The sequence below is a fragment of the Syzygium oleosum genome, unplaced genomic scaffold, assembly GCF_021117445.2.
Source record: "Syzygium oleosum isolate NSW1041296 unplaced genomic scaffold, Sole_v2.1 Sole_v2.64, whole genome shotgun sequence".
Lineage (NCBI taxonomy): Eukaryota > Viridiplantae > Streptophyta > Magnoliopsida > Myrtales > Myrtaceae > Syzygium > Syzygium oleosum.
The window spans coordinates 341,695-358,470 of NW_026607548.1; the positions used below are offsets into that span (position 1 = coordinate 341,695).

Here is a 16,776-nt window from a genome sequence, read left to right on the forward strand (position 1 = left end):
TTCACAACCTATGAATGTCGACACATAGAATCACATTCTTAATTTTGAAATCGAGCAATACATAGGATTTTGGTAGGAAATTAAAAAAAAAAAGTTGTTTTTTTTGTGCGGCTTTTCTTAAAAGTAAAAACCAAACCCGCGCTGGGTTGGAAGGGCCCGACCAGCTCATCCTCGACCCGGCCCGGCCCATTTGTGAATCGGGGCGCGGGGACGTGCCCGCCCGATTCAACTCCATCTCATAAACCCCCAAGCAGCGACCTTCCTCTTATCTAAAACCCTCCGGCGCCGGAGGACTTCCATTTCTTCGTTCGCCCCAACGGAAAAGCATGTCTTCGCTCTCCCTCCAATTCAAATTCCTCCACCTCTCCCCAAATCTCGCCTCCCTTCACTCCCAATCTCCGCTCGCGTCTCACCAGCCCATCACATTCGGCAACCGCACCAAGCTCGAGCTCCGAGCGTCGTCGTCGTCGTCCTCCTCCTCGGCCTCGAAGCAACCGCAGCAGCGGCCGAAGAAGAGGCGAGGCGGGAGCGACGCGGAGCGAGGGATCGATCCGGCGGGATTCCTCACCAAGTTAGGCGTCTCCCACAAGGGCTTCGCTCAGTTCCTCCGAGAGAGGTGAGTGTGTTTGGAATCCGAAGCGAGTTCGAGTTAGGGGCAGGAGCGTGATCGATTCCGTCCGTTGCGTTACCGAGGAAGTAGTATCTATGTAAATGTGTCCTGCAATGCGGTGTCGCTAGGCTACCGATCATGTTTTTGCGGAGCTTCAGAACTCGAAGGCGAGTTAGTTACGGATCGAAGCTATACCGTGAGTCCAACACATATGAATTTGGCCTGGGACATTACGTCGCCAATGACATTCGATCTTACTGTTGCGTGAGATACTAGCTCGGGGTTTTGCGGCCTTTTAACTGAGGCAGTTAGTGCGTCGTTTTTTTTGTGGCTATGCTAGTTAGTGTGGAAATGAAGGTGGAGAATAGATTCTCCGGAGGATATATTGCCGGCCCTTTCCTCGGTGCATCTGGAAATTGTTCTTCATTTTGTCTGTTGTCGCCATATTTTTTCAGGCATAAAGCGCTGAAGGACCTCAAAGATGAGATATTCAATCGTCACCTCAATCTTAAGGAAATGGCCTCTGGGTTAGTGTTACCTCGTGATATTTAAGTTCGCTTACTTTCTCGCTTCTTTTACTGAACTGTACCTCTGATGTATAAAGAAAAGATCTTTTCGACTAGTTATCGCATCTGTTGTCAATCTTCTTCCGTTATCACGTTCTTTCACCTATCCTTATGGTCTCTAGCACCACATCAGTTCGACTAGAGACATGAGACCCTTTCTCTTGAGGCTTTCAATGAAATTATGCAGTTTCACCAAACCACATAGGTGCAATAGTGTGCATTTATTTGATTGAGGTTTTCCGTTTTCGTTTTTTAGCAAAGGAAAACAACTCTCATGTTTGTTGGAGTATACATTTGGAAAAATACAACGTTTCCTATGTATTTTCACTCTCATATGGCAGCTTAATGTTTTTCTCTTCTTGATTGGCTGATTTATTTATTTGGTGGCTGAATTTGAGTGAGATTTCATTTTTCTATATCTTAATAATTTTTTTTCCCTTCAGATTTGAGATATTGGGTATGCATCGTCATGTGGAACATCGGGTAGATTATATGGAATGGGCTCCAGGTTTGACATAACACTCAAGTCTGATTATAGTCTCAATCTATTTGATGAACTGGACTTTGTTATATTGAGAAACTTGGCAACCTGCTCTGTAACTCGATTTGCCTATTCAAAGTTTTACAAGTCCCTCAGACATTTTGCCAACTTTTTTGGGCATAGACTTTTCCATCTCTTTTTACCGCCTCTTGCTCTAGGAATTATCTTATCTTCGTGTCGCCTTTCACTTGTGGCGTGTTAACTCTAGGTGCTCGCTATTGTGCCCTTGTTGGTGACTTCAATGGCTGGTCACCTACTGAAAATTGTGCTAGAGAGGGTCACTTTGGCCATGACGACTATGGTTATTGGTTTATCATTCTTGAAGATAAGCTAAGGGAAGGAGAAGAGCCTGATGAGCTTTACTTTCAGCAGTATAACTATGTAGATGACTATGACAAAGGTGACAGTGGTCTTACCATAGAAGAGATCTTCAAGAAAGCAAATGATGAATACTGGGAACCTGGAGAGGATCGTTTTGTGAAAAATCGATTTGAATTACCAGCAAAGTTATATGAGCAGTTATTTGGGCCAAATGGGCCTCAATCAATACAGGAATTGGGACAAATACCGGATGCTGAGACGAGATATAGAGCTTTCAAAGAGGAGCATAAGGACGATCCGCCTGGCAGCCGACCTCCATTTGACGTTATTGACAATGGTAAAACTTATGACATTTATAACATAGCGGGTGATCCTGTTTCCTACGAAAATTTTAAAGCTAAGAAGCCGCCGATAGCATATTGGTTGGAGACGCGTAAAGGGAGGAAAGCATGGCTAAAAAAGTATACTCCTGGTATTCCTCACGGAAGCAAATATAGGGTTTACTTTAATACTCCCAGCGGGCCGTTGGAACGGGTTCCTGCTTGGGCTACTTATGTACAGCCAGGTATACTTGCTTTTCAACTATCAGCATTAATCAACTCGTTTCATCTTCCTTCCAAACAATAGTTTTTGTGTGTTGTTATTTTGGCATGAACTAGAATGTCAAATATTTTGTTTCAACAACCACCACCACCAAGTCTTTTCTCACTAAGTGGAGTCGTCTAAATGGATCTTTTGACACATCGTTCTCTATCCTGGACTAAATCTTTGTTATATTGAATGTCAGATTTTTATTCAAAGTATCCAACTTTATCTTTTTAGGCCTTCTCCTACCCCTTTTACCCTGCATTTTACACCGTAAGTCACATATTCTGACTGAAGCAATCTGTCGTTTAACATATCCGAACCACCTTAATAAGTTTCTCCTAATCTTATCTTCAATTGGAGCCACTCTAGTTTTTCTTATATACATATAGTTAATATCCACCATTGTTTTACATGTGATTAATCTACAATTCTAATAGGTGTCCGCTGCTTTAAGAGAATCCTCTTTAGTGGTTATAGTAGTAAAATGTCAAAACAATCTGTTCGAGAGGTTGCCTGTCAAATCAAATGAACTACTATAAGCTCTTGTACTGATTTTTAGTGGGAACCGGATGTTTAAAAGTCCAATTAACTAGAAGTATGCCAGAGGAATGAATAGTTTATTGCAAGTATAGAAGCTCCCCTCTATTTCCAACCCATTATACATGCCTAAGCCAGTACTGTTTTCGGCGCATATTTGCCTGGTTCATTACAATGGTGTACTTCTGATCATTTCTTGTTTAATTCTATTTGCGTGGGTATGCAAATTATTCTAAGAAACTCTTGTTTGCACTTTATAGATACATTGATATGGCATCACATAGATTCTGTATGATGTTAAATAGTCAATGACAGATGCAGAAGGAAAGCAAGCTTTCGCTGTTCACTGGGAACCACCACCCGAATGTGCCTACAAATGGAAAAACCCTAGCCCAAAGGTGCCGGTGTCTCTGCGTATATACGAATGCCACGTTGGAATTAGTGGATCCGAGGCAAAAGTATCTTCCTTTAACGAATTCACTGAGAAGGTTGCACCCTAAATGTACCTCCTATTCTGTATCAGGGATGTTGTAACATCCTAACCATTACTTGCCTACACTGTAGGTTCTTCCTCATATCAAGGATGCTGGTTATAATGCAATACAATTGATTGGGGTAGTCGAGCACAAGGATTATTATACTGTCGGTTATAGAGTGAGTTACAAAAAATAACCCTCTCTTTCTAAAATAGAACGTCATCTTTTTGATAGGGCTGAGCTTTTTAGTATCTCTGCTGAATTTGTATGACCCTTCACATCCCTTGTGGATAAAAATTCTGTTGATGGTTCATAACTTAAGTACAATTGCTGCATTTGGTGCGAGATTTATGTGATGTTTTCAAGCATCATTTGGCAATGCAGGTGACAAATTTTTATGCCGTGAGCAGCCGATTTGGTACTCCTGATGACTTCAAGTGCTTGGTTGATGAAGCACATGGTATTTTCTCTAAGACTTACAAATGACTTATAACAAATTAATTCTTAATTAGGAGAGGCTAGTAAAAAATTTTGTGACGTTTGGACCCTACGAGCTAGTCACTTTCACACATGTGGCTTGATTTTGTAAATTTCTAATGCACTATAGAATCCAATGCATGTTACTCAAAAAAGAAAATAGCTGGCATTTACTGTTCTGACGCTCTGATCTCAGTACTTTGGTGAAATTAATGTTACCCTTTCCAGTTACGTGGCAAGCCTGAGAGCAAAAAAAGCAAAGTACATTCATTACCCAGGCTTTTATCAGTTTGTAAAGAATTAGGTAATTGTCAAAAAAAGTCGAACACAGATCTTTCTTATTCTAGTTTTCCATGAGACATTCTTAGAACATTGTATCAAGTGTCTATTACTAAATTGTTTCTGCTCGTGAAGAAAGGAAGTATATAGTTAATAGACCTTGTATTGCAATTCATGTTGTGCTCAAGATATTTTCTTGTTGAGCAGTTTGGTTGGGCATCACAGTCCATTTACATCCTAAAGCCACCTCTCTCTGTTCCATGCCTATATCCTTAAATGAGGTTATGCTTGTCAATTAATTTTCCTTATTCTCTATTTCTCATTACAGGTCTTGGATTGTTGGTCTTTTTAGATATTGTCCATTCCTATTCAGCTGCAGATGAGATGGTTGGTCTCTCACTATTTGATGGATCAAACGACTGTTACTTTCATACAGGTACAAGCTTGTTGGAGGCTTTTGTCACCAATTTGCAATAGGAATTTGTTTATATATATCCTTGTTTTTCTTTTATCATGTTACGTGACTTGTTTTCTCCATTAAATTTGTTAGGGATTGATGATGCTTTAGTTCCACTTTTTGATTATTTTGGACCACCATTTTCACACTAGAAATGATGACGGAGGGATGCCTCTGCATATATGATGAACCTCTGCTTGAAAATATATTGCTCCTTGTTTTTGTAATGGCATGATATGCTCAAGCTATTGATCTTCTAGACTTGGTTCACACACACACACATATTGCTCAACGTGATAACTTTTTTAACTTATTTTCACTTTCATTCTGTTATTCTTGTCTTATTCCAGTCACCTTTCTCTATTGAATGCTGTAGCTTGGCTGAAATTATTTTCCAATGCTGTATTTGAGTGTAATGGCTGACATGTAAATATTCACTTCCAAACTTTCCCGAACTGTCCTTAACCTTGGCACTTAATGATTTGGTGCATTCAGGAGCTGTAACTGCATATGGGTTTTAGTTAGGTTTTTCCATTGGCTTTTATGCTGTTGTGTCATGGCTTCTGTATTCCATCTGGTATGTGGAAAATCATCTGATGCTTACATGATGATGGTTAATTACCAATCTGATCAAGTAGCTATATCTGATATATGAAAAACTGCTTGCTTGTGTAGGTAAGCGAGGACAACACAAATACTGGGGTACCCGAATGTTTAGATATGGAGACCCTGATGTCCTGCATTTCCTTCTATCTAATCTAAATTGGTAAATGTACAATAAAACTGATAATTTTCGTTCTAATCTGTGGGATCAATGGACTTATGACCTGCAGACTCCCCTGTCTACCTAAAGGGGCAGCTGTGCTTTTTTGGGTGTTCGATGTTTGGTGACCTGTTATATGGTGTTCTTTGGGCATGTACTCAAGTTAATAATGTTGCATTGCTCATAGATGGTGTTTTGGCAGGTGGGTTGTTGAGTATCATGTTGACGGTTTCCACTTCCATTCTCTCTCATCAATGATGTACACGCACAATGGTTTTGCCTCTTTTACTGGAGACTTTGAAGAGTAAGGACATCTTGGCTAAAGTTTTTCCATCATCCACCCATTTGGTCTTGAATGCAGTGTAGATCCCTGTGAAAGGAATTTCTGTTTGTTTTACTCTCATGATTTCTTAGGAACTTAGTTGGCAATTCATCTGTTGCAGGTACTGCAATCAATATGTTGACAGGGATGCATTGATGTATCTCATTTTGGCAAATGAAATACTCCATGCTCTTCATCCAAATATAGTAACAATTGCTGAAGATGTGAGTTTCGAGTCAAAAGTTCTCCCGGTCAAGTGGACGATTAGAGTTTCAATTGAATCTCAATTAGTCGGTTTCTTTCCCTTTAAATGGAAATTACAGAGTATTTGGTGACTCATAAGTCCTAAGTGATAGATAAGGGAAAAAAATTCTTCCCGTGACAGTTTATTTAGCATGATGCCCTTGCAGTCACAAGTGATTAGAAGCATCTTGCTGACAGAATTGTTATCAAGTAATTTTTACAATCATCAATTAATATCTTTAGACACCCTATGTACAGGCAACATCTTATCCAGGCCTGTGTGAGCCAACTTCTCAGGGTGGATTGGGATTTGATTATCATGTCAATTTAGCTGTATCAGAGATGTGGCTGTCTTTACTAGAAAATACTCCAGATCACGAGTGGAACATGAGTAAGGTCATCCTCTGTGATAATTGAGATTATAATTACTGAGCAATAGAATGATATTCTTCCTAATTATACTTAGAAATCTTCAACACACCTTTGCAGTATTCAAGCTGACTTGAATTATCACTGCAGATTGTCAGCACATTAATTGGTAACCGACACTATGCTGATAAGATGCTTATTTATGCGGAAAACCACAATCAAGTAATTAATTTTTTTTCATTGCATGGAAGCTTCTGTTTTATTTCTAGATCATCATCATCATTATCCTCACTAATTATTTCGTTTCTTGCTTGTTTAATGCCATCATTGTGACCTTTCAGTCCATATCTGGAGGACAGTCATTTGCTGAGATACTTTTTGGTAAAATCAGGCAGCATTCTTCTGGCTCGAAAGATCTACTGCTTCGAGGCTGTTCATTGCACAAGGTAGGTGAAGTTCTCCTTGAAGATCTTTTCACTCTGCTTTTTACCACCTGTGTTATTTTTCTCTCTGATATCTCATTAAGGTAGCCATTGCAAAGAAGTTGTAATATCTTTTCTTTATCTGTGCTACATTGAAATTTGTTCCACATTGTGATGATTTTGTAGTAAATATATTGAGATACTATTTGCAATGCCTCACAAAGGGTAGGATTTTGGTTTGATAAACAAAGTTAAGATAGGTTCCTTCAATCTTTTGTTGTATTTTTGTCTGCTAAGCTCCTTGAGACATCACATCTGCTACTATTAGCGACTGGATTTTCTGTACACAACAAGTTATCTAATGACCTTGAGTGTTTCTATTCCTAATACTTCGTGTGCTTTGCCGCAGCATCAAGTTAGTATTGTGGGTGCTTCTGTAATTATCTTTAGCCCTCATATTTGGCTCGTTTATTTTGAAGTTTACTGTGCAAGATGGTGCCCCAGATAGGTACTAGGTTTAGGGACTGTATCTCTGATGCCTGATCGAAAACTTTCTAAGCCTTAAAAGTTGAAACAATTACATTTTGGCTATGAGATCACTAACGCAACTGATCATTGTCATTGTTGTTGACATCACCATGAAAGATTTTAATTTCTTTATTGTTGTTGCTAACCAGTAATTACTTTAAACTCACTCTTTCGGTTTTTAAAACTGGTGTAGTTAATTCTGAATTCTATCCTCTTTTCTCGAGTCAGATGATCCGACTAATAACATTCACAATATGTGGCCATGCTTTCCTCAACTTCATGGGTAATGAATTTGGTCATCCGGAGGTAAGGATGCTTCCCTCGAGCTGTTTGTAGGACTTCATATCATATGAATAATAAATCTTTTATGCTGTTAGAGAGTCGAATTTCCGATGCCAAGCAACAACTTCTCCTATTCTCTAGCCAGCCGGCGTTGGGATCTGTTGGGGAATGGAGTGTATCAAAATTTATTTTCCTTTGACAAGGTATGGGTGCTGACAATAAATTACTTATGAACTAGAGATTAAGAGGATTTCAATAACTTTTCATCTCTAGTATAGGAAGATTTAACTTTCTGCCCTACGTCTGCATACATGAACTGTTCCTGCCTTTTGTTGAAAAGTCTGATGTTGTGAGCAAGTTCCACTTGACCTTTTACCTCTCTCTGTTGCAAATAATTTTGGTGTTTCGGTAAGCACCCTTCGGTTCTTTGATGCTACTGCATTTATTCTGCTCTTGAAATAGAAGAATATCATTTGCATGCGGTTATCATTTATGTGCAAACGATTGCAATTAAACTTCATGCAATATGCTAAGGGCGAAATTTTGCAATTTTATTCTTTTTCCTAGGACATGATGAAGTTGGACGAGAATGAGAGGGTGCTTTCAAGAGGTTTTCCAAATATCCATCATGTGAATGACTCCAGCATGGTATGAAGATTATTAGTTGTTATTTTTTATGTTAGCATATATGTTTCTTTGTGATGGGAGCTTAGTAATGGGTCTGTGGATCTACAGGCTTATGTACCTTTGTGTGTGTCTGTGCTATTGGCAGCATGCTTTGTTGAAACCAGTTCCAGATTTCTGGATGTATGAGCAGCTTTTTTTCTTTGGGTGGGTTGGGGTTTATATGAATTCTTTGCATTTTTAAGCATGCATAACCACTTGAGCTTCAAGGTTGAGCAAGTAAGATCTGAGGGTTAGCTAAAAGGTTGGTCTGACAGAAGTCAACAGATGAATACAGAAAACTATATAAATTTTGAATATGCTAGTAATTCATCTTCTTTGATGTCAATGGACGAGCAGGTCTATATTGGTCCACTATGAAGGGTCCTCTCTCTCTCTCTCTCTCTCTCTCTCTCTCTCTCTCTCACACACACACACATACACACACACACACTCTAGTGTGCAGGCATGCGAACAGATTCATGGGTTCCTAGTGGCATGTGACTGAGAATGTAAGCTCCCATTAGGACTGAAGTACATGCACTTTTGAAAGCCATCTTCAAGGAGCTATCACCGAACCTCATAAGCATCATATGATATTATGATTACAGTTTGTGCAGCAAGCAACAAGATTGATCTCCCTTCTAAAAGTACTCTGAAACCATGCGATACGCTTATTGTTTACGCATGGTTTGTGATTTGCAGGTGATATCTTTTATACGAGGTCCTCTTCTCTTCATATTTAACTTTCATCCAACTGCTTCCTATGAAAGGTATGTGGTAGGCGTGGAAGAGGCTGGAGAGTATCAAGTAAGTGAATGTTTCATATCCAGAACAAATCTAGATATAGGGATCTTTCGTAGCATGTAGTTTCAGTACAGCCTGGAAGTGCTTAGCATGAGGATATGAGGCTTGCATGCAGACCCCACAAATGTAATCTTTGAATTTGTGAGTGTATTGAATGGGTTAGCTCATCTTTTTTGAGTGGTGTTCACATGATGGCCAGGCAATTCTAAATACAGATGAAAAGGACTATGGAGGTCAGGGGCTTATAGAGGAAAGCCAGTATCTCCAGAGAACCATTAGCCGACGGTAATATTCTCTTTTCCAGTGCATTGCCTACTTATCGAGTTCTGCGACATCCTTCTCCTCCAACTTATGATCCTTAACTCTGTAGAGCTGATGGCTTGCGGAATTGCTTGGAAGTCCCTGTACCAAGTAGGACTGCCCAGGTATGTGAATGGACTGGACTGTCATTGGCATCTCTCTCTCTCTCTGCCTGCGTGCGCACATGTTTGCTTGTGTGTGTGGCAATGATATGGAATGTTTTCAGATGTTGGCGCAACCAACATTACACTTTTGGGCCAATCGTTCTTTGGAACCAGATAAACAACTATAAGTTGATGCTAGAAAATGAGCTTGGTACTGGTTGGCAAAAAATGTCGCTCTCCTGAGAGAAGCTGACTTTTCAGCATTTGACTTGCTCAATTCGTGGTTATAGATTTTAAGTAGATGAAATTTCTTTCCTATTACACGTCCACTAAAACTAGTTTTACATGTTTTCTCATCGTTGGAATTGTAAACTCTCTCAGTACCGCATATGGCTCAACCATTCTCATAAGAATGTATGATTTTCCTGTGTCTAAGTCTTCAAATAATAAAGTCAAGCATTGAGGATTCATCCAAAAATGTTGTTTTCTTTTTTCGCACGTATGATATATACAATGACTTTCTACTGGCAAGGTTGGTAGTCGCATTTGATACTGAGAAAATTCGGAAGTGATGAACTTGTTCCAACTTTTACCCTGCTCACCCGCTTGGGTATACAGGAGGCCAGAATGACCAGAATTTTCTTTTATCAAGCAAAGAAAAATTGACCGTTTCATTTAAGATATGTACTGAGAACCTTCTCACATTTCTGCAGGTGTACAAATTGAAACGGATCTTGAGGATATGAATGTTATTTAACTTTCTCAAGGAGAGTGCATTTGGAGGTTGGAAAGGACAAAGAAATTCTATTTCGCAAAGCTAATTTTGAAACACAAGAAGCGAACGAGATAAACACTGCTTGGCATGTCAGCTCCAAAAGATTACTTGCCCTTTTGACCAGCATAAATCAATGCTAGTTGCTGGAGCATTATATTGTGAGAGAAAAATTAATTCCAATTGAGGTATTCGGTGGAATTTCAGTCTATTCACCTTAGAAATTTTTGCTGTCCTCATTCAAGTATACGGATCGAACAATTTATGGCACGGGCAGCCTGGAGTAGTGAGAGTTTCAGCTCTCACAACACGTGGAATCAATATGAGTCAGAGTGGTATCAGGGCAGATCTTTCAGAATCTAAAGCACTTACTCCGTTTGGTGTCTTGCAGAGGAACGTATGTGGTTGGTCTAAATCTCTCCGACAGGAGGCCGAGTTTGAAACGGGTGAGGTGGCAAGCAAAGATCATGCGCATCCATTGCCTTATTTTTCGCTCCTCCATTTGATGATGTTTGTCCATTGCCTTTTACATAACTGTATTTTCAAAGATAAGATTTGATACAAAAGGAAGTTTGTAGTGTAATTATCGAACCATCCAAAAGGAGCATGATTATTCTTTTAGGTTGTCCTCAACGCTGTAAGGGATTGCGTCTATATGTGAGTAACAGGGGCATGGGGATTTGATTGAGCTGGTGGGATGCACCTCCTGTGAATCCACCTGATCTAATGATGACCGCTCGAACACTGGAGTCGGTAACTCACTAACTTGTCCACAAAATTTCTGCACTGGAGCGACAAGTTTCATGGTGGCTTCATCATTCCTTCGTGTATGGCTGGATTGAGCATGTGATTCAAGATTTGCTGGATGGTATGTGAAAGGTCAGCCACGCAATCTACCATTTGAGATCCTTGCAGGTGTAAGGGGGGAGAGAATATCAGTTAAATTGGGTAGTCTTCTTGGAAGATTTGTCAAATCTATGCAATCAATCTTTCTGCCATTCGTTACGTGCTTCCAATTTGGTACTTCATTTGTCCCTTCAGATGTAGAAATTCAAAATATCAGAGTCATGTATAATGGAAATATAAAATTTATCTTTGAGATACTCGTCAAATATGATAGAAATGGACTCGCACGACAAGGACTAGAAATGTAGCTATGACGAGAAAACCAAGGGTCGAGCTTTCACGAAGTGAGAACAATTTGGTTCTTGTTCCCTGTTGATTCTATTTTTTATTTTTTTTGGGTCAGACTGTTGATTCAATTAGCCACGCCAAACACTTCACTTCCAGCAATGCCTGTTTTCTCTTCTTATTCAATTGAAGACTTCGGCGACATTTACTAGAGTTTTGTTGGGAAGTTTTATTCACAAGGAGTATTAACAGTTGTAAAATAAATCTTTTGTTAGTTAGACTAATGGCATTTGAAGTAGAAAAAAAAAGGTCGATAAACAAAATATTGGTAATTTATGAGAATGAAGTTGGTAATTTAGAACAGTGGGTAACTAATGCATATGAAAGTTGGTAATTTATGAGAATGAGGGGTGATTTCGAACCAATCAATGGCAATTTAAAATAAGTAATTCCAACTTATTGAGAAATTACCGGACAAACAGTTAACTGGTCACATTTGACTTACCAACAATATTTGAAATTTACCAACCTTGTTTGCAATAAACCAATACGGAAAATGGTTCCTTTTTTTTTTTTTCTGTCATGTAATGACGATGAACTCAGCCCTAAGTCGTGGAATGTCCAACCAGTCTCCTTGCTTCCTCCAGTGTGCCCGTAAATCTATCCAAGTTGATCGTCACGTTCTGGCCATCAACATACACAGCCCTAACAGCTGTGTACCCCATGGCGAAGACCGATAAAGGGTCGACAATCACCGGATGATCGAGCCCATATACTTCGGCGAGAGAGCTCTCCTGGGGCTCTATCTTATACTCCAGATATCGCACATCCATTGCGGTAGCCGGAATTTCAAAATAGTTGGACGAACCCCACTCCAGTCCTAGCAGAACCACCTGAACTACCACTGCACCGTCCGGCAAAAAGATCCCGTTGGCAAGACCCGCACCGTGGACTCCGATGAAAACACTGCACGAACCGACCGTCTTCGCAAACAGCTCTAGATTCGACATCATACTAGGCCCTGCCGTCACTACTTGAAAACCCAACCCCTGCGCCAGTTCCACGATGGCGTCCTCGTTCAGAAATTTTCTCGAGTTGGTCCTGGAAATGAGGATGAGGACCGGCTTCTGTAGCTTTTCGATCTCGTGCACGTTCTTGGTCTTCAAATTGTAAGATTCTCTGAGGAATTGCCTGAATTCGCGCATGGAGTGTCCTCCGGGGATGTCACTGGTGTTCAGGGCTAAATTGCCGTGGTACCTAAGTCCCACAACTGCCCCGGGAAAGCAGTGAACACTCCCATCGGCTAAATTGAGAACCTCGTAATCAGACAAGCGGTTCAAAATCCTTGAGTATTTCTGAATCCACAAGGCATTGCGATCGGTGGTGACGAACTTCAGCTGCGATCGGAAGTGCCGGCAGGTGAGGAACAAGGGAATGATGATCTCACTGAACTCATGGAAGGCGTTTCCTGTAACGCCCGTCGAGAAGATCACTGCTGGGATGCTGTGCGTGAAATTGCAGGCTGGTAAATCAGCCGCGTCCCCATGAAGTACCTGGACCGGAGTGACTAGTTTCATCGCCCCTTCATCTTCTCTTCTCGCGTAGGGTCGAACCAAACGCTTGAACTTAGATCCATCAGACCGTACGTGAACAGTCAAACCGCCATTGGAGATCCAAACGGGTTTAGCTGAGAGACACATTTCGGTGTGTAGGTCAAAGTGGCATGTGAACCCTCCAACCTGCAGCTGGTTTCTCTCTTCTCCTGCATAAGGGCATGAGCTCAACTTACTGTAAGCGAAACAAGGACAAATAGACAAGCAAGCAGAGGTCGAATGTGCAGTCTTTTGCTTCTGAAACTACCGTTTGAGGCACACTTAGGTTAACATGTTGGCTACATTTGAAGTAAGCAAAGAAATGCAGAAGCTGAAAAGGTAACCTCTTACTAGTCTTCTCAGTAGATCCTTGAGACCGTCTCTCTCTTCGGTGACTTCACCTACCTCTCCTGCGTCACTATTGCCCCTCCAATTTGGAATCTGATTCCTCCCTGAAATTTGTACTCCGGGTTAGGAGTTAATCTTTCAATGATCAACCCGACAACATGACATACGACAGCGAAAGGAGAAGCGTAAGCGAAGTCGAACTAGGAACCGAAGCTACATGATAGAAACGGCGCGTCCTTCAATACGAGAAGGGCGATACAGAGCGAAACCACGATAAGCAAAAGCCCTGTCGATGCTGCTCCGAGCACCGGGCGCTTCGACTCCTTCCCCATAATCTGTCGCACTAAAACACATGGCCAAGTCTGCAAAGTTTCATAGACTAAAAACCTGAAACGAGCAATTCATTGGGGTTGAGGGGTCTCATTCTTTCTTAAGAGGCTCTTGCATACATCTTCCTCTGCAACTAGGCAGTTCGGTCTAATTGGCAAATCTAATTCCGCAAGACTTCCAGGGGATGATAGAGAAACGTTGGCTGGAGTATCTTATGATATTCATCAAGTCTCCCGAGGAGAATAGTGGTGATTAAATTTAATGGTTTGTGCGACTCTTTGCTCACCGCAATCTTAGCTGAACAGTCTTAATGATCTTAATTAACGGTGCGGAGCAATTTAAAGCTTTTGTCTGCTTTCGCGTGCTCAATCAGCTATGAAGCACCGACACGTTGGGGAGGCAAAACACGCTCCGACACGCGGTCAACGGGTGTCGGACATCCGACACGCGGTTAACACGCCGGATACGCCGGGGACACGCGTGTCCCTTCGTCACCGAGGGAGAGAATGAGAAAGAAGGTGCCAGATCTCTGGCTCCCACGCCGTCATCTCCTTCGCCCCCGCTTCTCCGGCACCGAGGACGACGCCCTCCACGCCGTCATCTCCTTCGCCTCGCGCTTCGCCGGTGACGGAGGAGAAGGAAGAGGTGGAAGGAACCTGTTGTTAGGGTTTTTTGACAAAGTGAAAGTGGGCTGGGCTTCCAAGAACGGGCTGTTTTTTTTTTTTTTTGAGAAAAAACCACCAAAAACCCCAAACTTTGCCATCTGTGACACGTTTACCCCAAACTTTTTTTTGTGACACAAAAAACCCCGAACTTTGCTTTTTGTGACACATTTACCCCAATGTATTAAGTCCATGGGCATTTTCGTCTTTTTTGCTTTTTCTTTTTTTTTCTCTTTTTTCCTTTCCGTGAGGGGCCTCGCGGCTGTCGGCGAGGGCTGCCCATCGCCGGATCCGGTGAGGGGGCCCTCGCCGGCGCCGAGCGAGGCGGCCCTCGCCGAGATCCGGCGAGGCGGCCCTCGCGGCATCGGGCGAGCGAGGGCCGCCCTCGCTCGCCCAGCGAGGGCGACCTCCGGCGTCGGGCGAGGTCCGCCCTCGCGGCGAGCGAGGGCGGCCCTCGCCCGATCCGGGCGAGTCGACCCTCGCCGGCGTCGGGCGGCCCTCGCCGGATCGGGCGAGGGCGACCCTCGCGGCGTCGGCGACCCTCGCGGCGTCGAGCGAGGGTCGCCCTCGCCGTCGGGCGAGGGCCGCCCTCGCTCGACGCCGGCGAGGGTCGACCTCGCCAGATCGGGCGAGGGCCGCCCTCGCTCGCCTAGGCGAGGGCGGACCTCGCCCGACGCCGGCGAGGGTCGCCCTCGCCCGGGCTAGCGAGGGCGGGCCTCGCCCAGGCTCGGGCGAGGTCGACCCTCGCCCGACGCCTCCGCCGGCGTCGGGCGAGGGCCGCCCTCGCTCGCCCGAGCGAGGGCGAACCTCGCCCGACCCCGGCGAGGGCCGCCCTCGCTCGACGCTGGCGAGGGCCCTCCTCGCCGGATCCGGCGAGGCCCCCCTCGCCGGAAAGGAAAAAAAAAGAAAAAAAAAAAAGCAAAAAAGACGAAAATGCCCATTGACTAAATACATTGGGGTAAATGTGTCACAAAAAGCAAAGTTCGGGGTTTTTGGTGTCACAAAAAAAAAGTTCGGGGTAAATGTGTCACAGATGGCAAAGTTTGGGGTTTTTGGTGGTTTTTTCCCTTTTTTTATCTTGTATTTTCCTTTCTTTCAAATTTGATTATTTACTTTTAGTTTCTTAACTAATATATTTGTTTATACATAATTATTTTTTGAAAATTTATGTGTATAATTTTTTTAGGGTAAATTCAATCTAGGCTTATTATTATTATTATTTATTTACTTATATGAATCAAATTTAAAAAATGATAATTTATCATGTATATATAAATATATATTTAATATACAACATGTCCGAACGTGTCGGAATTCTCTATTTTTTGAGAAATGATGTGTCGCGTGTCGGTTCTACTTAGTCAATCAGTGTGGATTTTTCTCCACACTCTACAATCAAGTGTCTACTCCATCTCGTAGAAGAGGCTCGAGTCATATGCATTAGCTTCAAAAACCTCTTTTCACTTTTGATATAACCGGTCAAATCACTAGTTTACCGAGAAAAAGCCTTTTTAATTCATGCCGTCGATACACGTTGTGTCGCGTTCGAATTTTGCTATAGATGTTTCGTGCTCCGTCCCATGTTATGAAACGGATCAATTTCTCGAATGTCGACGACCCTGGATGATTAGCCACCTCTTCTCTAACGTTTTCGTCTTCGCCCCATCATGTAAGATCTGGAGTGATCTTGCATCGGATCCTAGTACAGTGAAATTAAGCTGCCAACATTGGCTCTTACAACATCTAGAAGACAACAAAACGGGACACACTGATAGATTAAACCGATATGAGAAGCGTGGAAAAAAAAATAAGAAGAAAAATGAAAGAAGAGAAGATCGAGTGGAACCTGCAAATTGTGCGCATTCATATTGTCGAGGGAGCTGAGGTGAATCCAGAAAATCGCAGATAACAACGTTGGCCTTCTGTTATCATTCTACAAGCGTCTTCTTCCATTCGGCTAAGTTAATCTCCACAGATAGCTTCACCATGTTCCCTTTTCAAAGATTGTCTACATTCTCGTGTTTCAAGAATATGCGGTATGCGTTGTCTAGCGTAACGTGCAGAGCTGGTTTTGTTTTGCACAGGAACTAGTGTTGTTCGATACTATATATAAAATCCGCAAAACGTACTAATATTTTTTACATTGATTCCATTGAAAATTTGTCTCGAATTTGAGCCCGAAAAAGGAAACTTGGGTCTCCTAATTTAAGTAGATTTCTTGTTTGCAGTTTACAAATATGGAAAATTGTTAAGTTTAGTAGCACACAAAACAATAGAATTTTCTTA

The 16,776-nt window shown here is 42.1% G+C and overlaps 2 protein-coding genes across 9 annotated transcripts; one reads left to right on the forward strand and one right to left on the reverse strand.

Annotated features, from left to right (window-relative positions):
• Positions 1 to 261: 261 nt before the first annotated feature.
• LOC115665069 (1,4-alpha-glucan-branching enzyme 3, chloroplastic/amyloplastic) lies at positions 262 to 11,055 on the forward strand. Of its 6 annotated transcripts, XR_008815777.1 has the most exons (22): positions 262 to 616; positions 1,066 to 1,137; positions 1,620 to 1,684; positions 1,926 to 2,603; positions 3,479 to 3,651; positions 3,728 to 3,817; positions 4,024 to 4,099; positions 4,724 to 4,831; positions 5,528 to 5,618; positions 5,818 to 5,919; positions 6,059 to 6,161; positions 6,439 to 6,576; positions 6,700 to 6,771; positions 6,891 to 6,995; positions 7,728 to 7,805; positions 7,877 to 7,984; positions 8,349 to 8,429; positions 9,150 to 9,254; positions 9,451 to 9,536; positions 9,622 to 9,676; positions 10,369 to 10,615; positions 10,819 to 11,055. XR_008815777.1 is itself a non-coding variant. In XM_030586954.2 (21 exons), the coding sequence occupies exons 1-21, from the start codon at positions 327 to 329 to the stop codon at positions 10,399 to 10,401; spliced, it is 2,709 nt and encodes a 902-aa protein (XP_030442814.1). In that variant the 5' UTR covers positions 262 to 326; the 3' UTR covers positions 10,402 to 11,055. The 6 variants fall into 6 exon arrangements, 4 of the variants coding, with proteins under 4 accessions (XP_030442814.1, XP_056163933.1, XP_056163934.1 ...); XR_008815778.1 differs by having other exon boundaries at positions 9,150 to 9,258; positions 10,369 to 11,055; XM_030586954.2 differs by having other exon boundaries at positions 10,369 to 11,055.
• On the reverse strand, positions 10,937 to 14,007 carry LOC115665083 (alpha-1,3-arabinosyltransferase XAT3-like). 3 transcript variants are annotated; one of them, XR_008815779.1, is made up of 4 exons: positions 13,716 to 14,007; positions 13,495 to 13,602; positions 12,088 to 13,320; positions 10,937 to 11,462 (listed from the first exon to the last, which is right to left on the reverse strand). XR_008815779.1 is itself a non-coding variant. In XM_056307960.1 (3 exons), the coding sequence occupies exons 1-3, from the start codon at positions 13,828 to 13,830 to the stop codon at positions 12,164 to 12,166; spliced, it is 1,380 nt and encodes a 459-aa protein (XP_056163935.1). In that variant the 5' UTR covers positions 13,831 to 14,007; the 3' UTR covers positions 11,988 to 12,163. The 3 variants fall into 3 exon arrangements, 1 of the variants encoding a protein (XP_056163935.1); XR_008815780.1 differs by having other exon boundaries at positions 12,064 to 13,320; XM_056307960.1 differs by lacking the exon at positions 10,937 to 11,462 and having other exon boundaries at positions 11,988 to 13,320.
• Positions 14,008 to 16,776: the final 2,769 nt, after the last annotated feature.